The following is an 8,999-nucleotide window of genomic DNA, read 5'->3' as shown; positions in this document are numbered from 1 at the left end:
CACAAGGCAGGTGAGGAATCAAAGCCGGATGAGGAACAGCATCTCCACTACCACCTATAGCCAAAAGGAATAAATAGGGCAACCTTAACAAGGTGCTCTGTGATTTAAGTTAAAATCTAAAATGGTGGTGTTGCTTCTTACTGTTATCCAGGTTTCTCTTTTGGCTCAGCAAAACTACTTCTATATAAGAATAGGAGAAGGTAACGTGGAGGATGGGCTCTGCCATTGTCTGAGGAGACTTCTGATGAACAATGAAAAGCAGTCACTCCCAACAAAGTCATTTTTCTTACGTATTAATAACAAGAGAAGAGAATGTTTTAATTTGAGGCACCTGAAGTGAGATTAGGATTTGTTAAGGGCATTGAGAAATTAATATGCCATAAAAATATTATTTGGGATGAGATCACAGTCTTCCACAAACTTGAAGCGCTTCTCTGAACGTATTTTACCTCGGTGACTATCAGTATTTTGCACTATAATGTACCTTAATATACACATTTCCTTCTGTTGTGTCACAGGGCTAGTTGTGTTTATTTTAATATTCCTACATTTTAAATAAAGAAAACAGAGCCGAACTTCTAACAAATACGGATCACCACCGGCACTGACCACTTCTTTTGTTTCACAGAATTTCACAAGAAAATCAGATTATCCATTCACTATCATACTTACATCGTGACGAGGATTTCAGAAAATGCTAAAATCAAGAAGAATCCCCAAAATATTAATCCCCCATTTTATTCATATTTGAAATAAGGGATGGCAGTATAGGGTCTAGATATGCACATACATTTAAAACAACACGAGGGGTACAAGCCACCGAAACAGAAGAGCTTTCAGTCATAAAAGCAAGATCTCACTGCTTTTCTGCACCTTACTCTTTTTTTGACAGGAAAATTTGCAAAACCTTATGAAAACCCCTATGAAGTCTGTCTTCAGGTCTACTGAAAGACCTACATCTTTTTTCTGGGTCACTGCTGCCTAGTCCTACCACACATACAAGTGAACAGCATTTGTCTCTACGTAATTCATGCAGGACTCCTGAGTCACACAGGGGTGGGAGCAAACCAGGCTCTTCCAGAGATGTAAAAATAATTGTTAAATAAAGTTGTGAGTCAGTAGCCATCACAAGTCTCACAAGCCATGTAAAATCAAATTACATCTACCAGCTCGCGCTCCAGCTCACTCGGTCCTGAAGTATAACCCTCACTTGCAGAGGTGAGAAAAACCGGCAGCATCTTGTTTAACCTGATAATGCCGACACAGCAACGTTTCCTCACTCACACCAACAGCAACTTTGGGTCAGATCTTGCTCTCATAGAAATAAATGACAACTTTTTTCATGTAGAAGTTTGAAACTCTACACACTTTCTAAAACACATCTTATGTTATGTACTCTTCTTTGAATTATTCTGAGTTCATTTTTCCAAAGTATTAGAAAATACCCATTTCCTTGATTATAAAAAATATCCAGCACACATCTAAAGAAAAATTACCATTAGTTGAAGAAAATATCAACGTCACTCCTAGCAAATAGAAATCTATAAATCTAATGAGTAATAACTTAAAAATTAAGTCAACTGAGAAAATGATTATGATCACAGACAAGAGTGTGTCTTTCCTGCAGCACAAAGGAAGGGACATACTGATGTTCAGCGGAGCTGTGCTGATTTACTCTAGCCATGATATCCTACCTTCGTAGTCAGTGACTATTTTGCTCTCAATATGCTCAGAACTCCAATTGATATTAGTGGAATTTGCATACAAATCATGAGTGGTATGGACTCTCTCTGGTTTTCTATCTCTCAAGTAAAAACCATGAGACCTGCATTATTTTACCCAATTTTTCAAAAAGTTTAGAAACTTAAAGCCCCCTGAAAATTGGCTTAAAATATTTATTAATTAAAAAAGTTAAATATTTATTTATACAAATATGGTGAGAAAAATCTCATGCAGACTTTTCACATACAGTAACATAATTCAAATCATACTGTGATGGTTTTACAAAATAACTTCTTTTAGGAACTTTGACGAAGAAGTGTTGCTATCGCCTGTGTGCCTGAAAGCACCATTCACGGTAAGTAGAAAGCAATTTCTGAAACTTAGAGTTTTCCTATGGAACATATGCCAAGATTTTCACACTCTTCACTAAGGTTAACAATTAATACCTTATTACTACTACTCATAGAACTGGACAGAGACGTAAGAACACCAGGTAATGAATTCCTGCATACGACCGTACCTTTAAACACTTTATGTTAATGCATAAAGTTGCCAAAAGATTGCTTTAGATAATTCCCCTAAATGATGAAAATATCTTGAGATTGTTATGGATGGCATCTGCTTCTGCTTAATTACAAATCTGCATTGGATTCATAATTTGTGTATATTACAAGTAATTTGCATAATTAAAACAATTAAGGGATTGACAAATCATGGCAATTAGAAATACATCAAACTCTGGATGTTGTACAAAAGAGAGCTTCAATATGAAACATTAATTCTTTGAGAACAAAATATCCTTCAGATTCCTGCAGAACAGCCTTCACAAATTCAATATATGTTCAATAAACTCCGCTTAGAGAAAGTTTTTCTCAGGGACATCCGCTTCCTCATCAAGCTGTTGCAAGTTTAACCCCGAATGCTTTAGCCTTCATTTGAATTTCTTACTGCAGTCACAGCATGGACTTGTGTGTTTATTGCCAGTTTCAGGAGTTTTTATCTCATTTTACGTAGCCTTATCCTGTTTTCTTTGTCCCTCTTTTTAAGAATAAGCATGAACTGATTGAAAAAATGCTCTTGGTCCTTCTTCTTCTGAACAAGGCGAAAGCGCTGATCTCTTCCGTACTTTTCTGCAAATTCTTTGAACGTTGTTCTGCAGAAAAGAGAGACATTTTAAAGCTGTGACTTTGTCACTCCACACTCAGAGTCTTTGACCTGGATCTCACGTCACTTTTCACACAGACACTAAAAATGGGTGTTCTGGGAAATATTTGACAAGAACATGAAGGTAACCCCCTGGACAAGGGAGGCAAGACCATGCCAGAACTGTCCAGGCTTTGGACTCACAGATCAGCTCACAATTTTTAACTTCCATTTTTTGTTTTCGAAAAATCTGGGTGATAGCTGACAGGACAATTTTGAATCATTAACACAGTACTTGCTGCAGCACAGGCTACTGTGGCTTTAATCTATGCCTGCTGCTACTTATGGCTAGTATTTCAATAATTAGCCTATAATAGAGCAGAAGGCCACACCCACGTCTAATTGCAAACAAATGCACTTTGACTGTCAGTAGTACATGACACCTGATGAAATACCACGCTAGTTTGATCTTTTCTAAAAATAGCAAAAAAATTAATTGTAACTTTGAGTGATGGACACAATGCAATTGAAATCCACAGGCAGCTTTGCCTGAGCATTTCATTGTCAGGTCCAGCATTTTCCAATACAAACATGGCATTTGATTGCATATTAAAATCAAGCCAGAGACTACTGCAGGTAGACGAGTTTCTTTGATGCTGTGATCTCACAGTTAGCTCAACAAAAACATTAACCGGTAAAATGTTCTCTGTCCTGCAGGCCAGCACAATTTTGCCCTTGCAGACTGAAAACATGGAATGTTTTCATGAAAACACGAAAAAAACAAATGCCGGAACCGGCATTTAGCTGCTACGTTAGCCCAGAATATTCTCAGTTTTGTGGTAAAAGAACTTCTCATAATTATTACTTCCATAGAGCCTGATGTGTTGTTTGTATCTATGTGTCTAGGCAGGTAGTGCTGTACAATTACCTGCATATTTTAGTAGAGAAAACTGTAATTTCTTAGTTCCGACAATTTAACCAGACTTACAACATACAAACCTCTTTATTTTCATGTAACTTACAAATGAGCAAGTGCTATCCTAAAGCACTGCATTCGCTACTGTGCAGGTTTGGATCCATTACTTAAAAATCAAAATAAGTTATTGCATTGCATGCTTTATTTTAATTTAGTGATATGGCATTAATACTAACTTTGTTAAATCATGTTTCTCTTCCATCAAAAAACAAACCTAAATACGTTTTTTCACCAGTTACACCTGTATGCCTAATATAAATGAGATTTAACATTCAGGTACTAATTTTATATAGCTAATATGTATATGTGTGTTCTATAATTATACTATATATGCATATAAAATAAATGTGTTATGCGAAATATTACACATTCTGGATGAGAAAGGCAGAAAGGAAGAGAGAGAGAGAGACGGTACGTTCCCTCTCCCAGTAATATAACAAAATATCGTAAAATATTAGGGAAGAAATATCAACACAGCATTCTAACACTAGATGTACAAGCCTGCTATAAAGAGTATGTTCAGTGTTACAGCGTTCCGGGGCTGATAAGCACAGGCTAAACGAGAAAGCTTATCTTAAAAAATCTTCATAAGGCAATGCCATACCTTGGCGATAACTTGGATTCTTCAAGGAGCTTTTTAAATTCTTCTTTGGCTAACAATAATTTATTTTTCTTTTCTTTGTACTCTTCTCTGATCCTGGTCTTGACAAACTGTTCAAATATCTTTCCAAGAAAGGGAAACAAGATACAGTATTTATTAACAAAGCCTTTATGGTATTTATGCTTGACCAAAGGGCTGTCAATCTCACGACCTACAGTTCTTATCTGCCCTCAGTGTAGGCTGACTCGCATGCAGCTGAATCTGCTTCATGCGGCACTGATCATGTTCTCACAAAATAAGTAGCTGGAAAAAGGTATAATTTGGACAGATAACATCTTCATTCAAACATCAAGTGCAACATAAAGCAAAATTTCCTGACTTTAGTGTCTTGCTCACATTTTCATGCCTATAGCATTATTTTTGTGCATCTGTACAACAGATTGCAGTTATTTAGTTTGGATCTCGCACCTTTCCCAACTTGCTAGAATTCCTGAAAATGTCTGTAACGCTAAACATCAATATTCTGTAGGTTACCCCCAAAAAAGCCTGAAGACCTTTCAAATCAGTTGTCAAAAAACACAAGCTTACACATGATCCTCTGTACACATACACCCAAAAGCTTTAATGTGTTTGGAATGGTCGGCAACCTTCCTTTAACAGTATTTGGTAGCTAAATATGCAGCAGGGAGCTCAGCATCAGGATTTTTGGTGTCTTGAAAAGGAGTTAAGGAGTTCACTATGTCACAAAATTCTGCCAACTGCTTTAATCATATTTCTAACACCAAAAATCTGGCCCAGCTGGTTTCACACTCTAAAAAGCGTCGCACGCTAAGTTGTTGAATAAAAGGAGCTACTCCTCAAAATGCTATTAACTTTCCATACTCACCATCCTTTTCACCACAAATTACATACATTAAATATGATTAGCATGGTTACTTCCACAGTTGCTTCCTCATCAGCCATGAAGATGCACAGCTGCAAATCTACATTTTATGAAAGCTGAAGTAACCAAATTACAACTGGTATTTAGTACGGTATGTGGAAAAGGGAAGAAATAGCACTGGAAAAGTAAACAACAAAAAATGGCCATGAAAGAAGTACTACGAAAAACCTAGGAAATCTAAATATATTATACCGTATGCAATTGCATAAGTTGATTTGTAAGAGGAGATGGAAAAAATGGAACAAATAAAGTAGGTGACACTGTTATTACTTGCCTTTTTCGTATCAGTGAAGCTATTATGAAGGTAATAAATCAAAATTAACAGATAGCTCATTATTTTAATACAGTTGCTCCTTTACCCTTCACTGTTCCTTGCTTAAACATAGTAGCATCTTTCAGCTGTTAATAATCCCTTGGAAAATATCGGTAAGTAAGCGGAGCAAACCGCAGATGTTCAATACAGATCGTTATGTTCCTCGGGCTGTGTAAGGACACCCACCGACAGCAGAGCTTGCACTCCTGGAAGTCAAACCCACCTCAACACAAGTTCAAGTCAAGAGGAAGTTCCCTCAAACGCTTGCACATCACAGTCAAAACGCTCTCCTTGCCCTTTCCAACCTATCCGCCTGACCATGGAAAGAAGAAAACTGCAGTACAGCCAGCCATGCTCCAGCACTCATTCATTCATTCATTCCTTCATTCATTCTTCACTTTCATTGTGAGCCACTTTTCATCTCTAACCCCCTCCAATGTAAATTCATTTGCATCATTTAAAAAGTACTCAGACGCTCGCTATTCAGGCCACACAGCCAGCATCCGTGAAGGTAAATGTTTCCATAAACCTAAATAATGTCTTCTACTAATGAGTTGCACTTCAAGAAGTACTTTCATTAAATCAGGCATCTACTCTTGTCCGACTCTAACCTTCTTCTTGAACTACTTCTTGGAGGAAAATGGGGTCTAATTAAATGGCACTACTCATAATGAACATCTAGAAATCTTAACTTCAAGCTTAGTAGCTAAAATGTATTACAGACCTGGCACGTGCTCCCCAGCTTACTGTTTTTTTAACCCTGTTTTGCAGAAGAGCAACTGACGATCACCCTCTTCCACCTTAGCTCTGAGCCCAAATTACTGTCACTCTCAGAGCCAACCTCTACCTGACTACAGGTTTCTACCTACAGGACTGCCAGCTACTCGCTTTTCATAACCCTTTCCTTAAATATACCCCACAAACAAGGTCCCCCTCAGCAGTGCTTCAAGCACATTATATTTTGTGTATTCGTGATGTATTTTTATTATATCATCTCCAAGGCTGATAAAATGAAAAAAGTAATATATCTTGATTGACTCATCAAGGTCTAGGTTTTGCCCTTGCTGATTCCCTGAAATAAACACAAAATTCCCCGCTTAGTCTCTTGTCTAGCACTTTCTTTTACATTTTTATTCCCATATTTCCTTATTATTTTATTTCACTTTTTTTCTTAGGAAAGAAAATATTGGAAAGAGAGTAAATGAAGATGTATGTGCCCAGTCCCTCAGTAAATACCTACAGGAAGCTCTCTGGCGAATCACAAGACAATATGGGCCCCACTGCAATGGAACAGGAGTAAGTACATTTTTCATTGTGTTTATTTAAAAAATGGACAATTCCATATTCAAAATTCTTCCTTCTCCAGGATGACAAAAGACTGGTAAGGAAGAGAAATAACTACAGAATGGAAGCATTCACCTTCTCTGCAACATCCTTGCATCTCTCCTAAATTTTTTAGACTAATCTGCAGCCCTCAAGTCCTTTTAGGTCCCTAGTGATAATTAATGCCCAAATAAACAAGGCAGCAAAAAGTCCACTTCCCTTTGCAGCTTGCCAGAAAAACTAAACCCATTCAAACAGATACCAGCATAGCCACAGTGCTCTATCCATTTATATCTAGCAAGTTTAGTTATTGCAAAATATAGCAGTAAATACTGCCAGACTCCTAGAAAATATTCTAAGTAATAAAAATGAAGTCGTCTCTCTACAGTATCTAAACAGTTCAGAGTGGAAACATTACCTTATGGCCATTTCCCTTCCTACAGCCCAGTTTCCCAGACTCAGTAGGAGTTGTTCTACAACCCTAGAGACCGTAGCTTGTGTCTATGGGCAAACTCACTTGTTACCACTTGCTTTTCAAAGGAGACAGCACTTTCTTATGAGCAGAGCCTAAATTATGAGTCTCACTGAAAAACTCAAAAAAGAAATTTTAATTTTATGTAATTCGTTTTATCCTACCGAGATAATTACTCTGTTATTATGGTTAATTTGGGAGATGTTTGCTGCCAATCAGAAGCTACGCTGGAGGTAATGCTCACCTGTTTACGTTCTTCTGAATTTAGTAGAAGGTAGCGTGGATCAAATACTATTTTGTGTAACTCTTTCTCCCATGTAGAAAATGCTGAAACCTGTGAAGTACACAAACACAGTTGCATTAAGGAATTTTAATAAGGATGTGAAAGAAGAAAATGTTCCAAGGTGAAGCAAAAGAGTAGTTCAGAAAGCTAATGAACCCTCTAAAGGATGCCTCAGAGTGGTTGGAAGTTGAATATTAATCTGTTTCTGGCAAGGCCCTGGTCGCCCCCACACCATTAGTATTGATTTCCTCTAGGACATCTCAGTGAGTATCTGGGAGACGCTTATTCCACATTTTTGATGGAAAGAATCTGTAGCAGAAAGGAAAATGCCATTTTATTATCCCCTTTGTACAACAGAAGTATCAATTTCCATTTAAGTAATTATCTCAGCTTTAACTCCCCTCCTCTCCAAAACTTAAATTATAACCCAAACGAGGCTGTCAATGCATGCACACACTGAAGAACTAATAACGAACATCTTCAAAGCACCATGTTTTTGTAGCAAATGTGCCGCTTCCCTCCAACAGCATGGCTGTCACATCTCCTCCATTTCGAGGCTTCTCCCCTTTTCTGCTGAATCCAGCTCTCCGGAGTGGGACCCTGGGTGTCCACCCAAGCCTCGTGCATCGCACACATTCCTGCAGCCACATGAAATGAGAATATCACGCTCCTACAGAGGTTCTTCCATCTTCACCAAAACCTCTTTACGGTGAGTGGGCTGTAAGGACCACCACGAATCTGAGCAGGTCCCTCACTTGCCCAGTCCCCTTTGCCCGGGGCTTTTACAAAATGACAGTCTGGGAGCATAGCACGGAAATCCCCAGCCTGATTTCGGTACCTTATACAACATCACTGTTAATTAGTTTGTTACAGAAAACTCTGGAGTAACATAAAATATTCTAATCACTCCATCTCATTACAAAGAAGAGTAAATTCACTAAAAAAATTAAGTATGTGAAGTATAATTAAAGTAATTAACAGTCAAACAGGAAAGCGCTGATGAAGCAAAGTGGGTTTAAATGGACTGGGTTTCCTTTTAGAGTGGTTAGCACTGGAAGCTCAGAAATGTCGAGGTTCAGGGTAACTTTCCAGATGCGCAGTGGTTCAGGGCTGCCTCCTCCAAACGTTGTCTTCTCGCAGCTTGGGGTTCACCCTCCGTGCCCACGCAGGTGGTGAAGTCCTGAGGTTTGGGGTTTTCCCCCCTTCAGAAGGACCAGCAGCAG

General features: G+C 38.2%; 1 protein-coding gene across 1 annotated transcript in view; it reads right to left on the bottom strand.

Moving 5' to 3' along the window:
* Window positions 1-2,718: 2,718 nt before the first annotated feature.
* TCERG1L (transcription elongation regulator 1-like) overlaps window positions 2,719-8,999 on the bottom strand; it is a 188,312-nt gene continuing 182,031 nt past the window's right edge. The window contains exons 12-14 of the mRNA XM_009326008.1: window positions 7,738-7,827; window positions 4,446-4,564; window positions 2,719-2,875 (exon numbers count right to left, since the gene is read on the bottom strand). Coding sequence (XP_009324283.1) covers window positions 2,719-2,875; window positions 4,446-4,564; window positions 7,738-7,827 — 366 coding nt within the window. The remainder of the gene's footprint in view (window positions 2,876-4,445; window positions 4,565-7,737; window positions 7,828-8,999) is intronic.

Source organism: Pygoscelis adeliae, unplaced genomic scaffold (genome assembly GCF_000699105.1).
Source record: "Pygoscelis adeliae isolate BGI_AS28 unplaced genomic scaffold, ASM69910v1 Scaffold4, whole genome shotgun sequence".
Taxonomy (NCBI): Eukaryota; Metazoa; Chordata; class Aves; order Sphenisciformes; family Spheniscidae; genus Pygoscelis; species Pygoscelis adeliae.
This window is presented reverse-complemented; position numbering and strand designations above follow the sequence as displayed.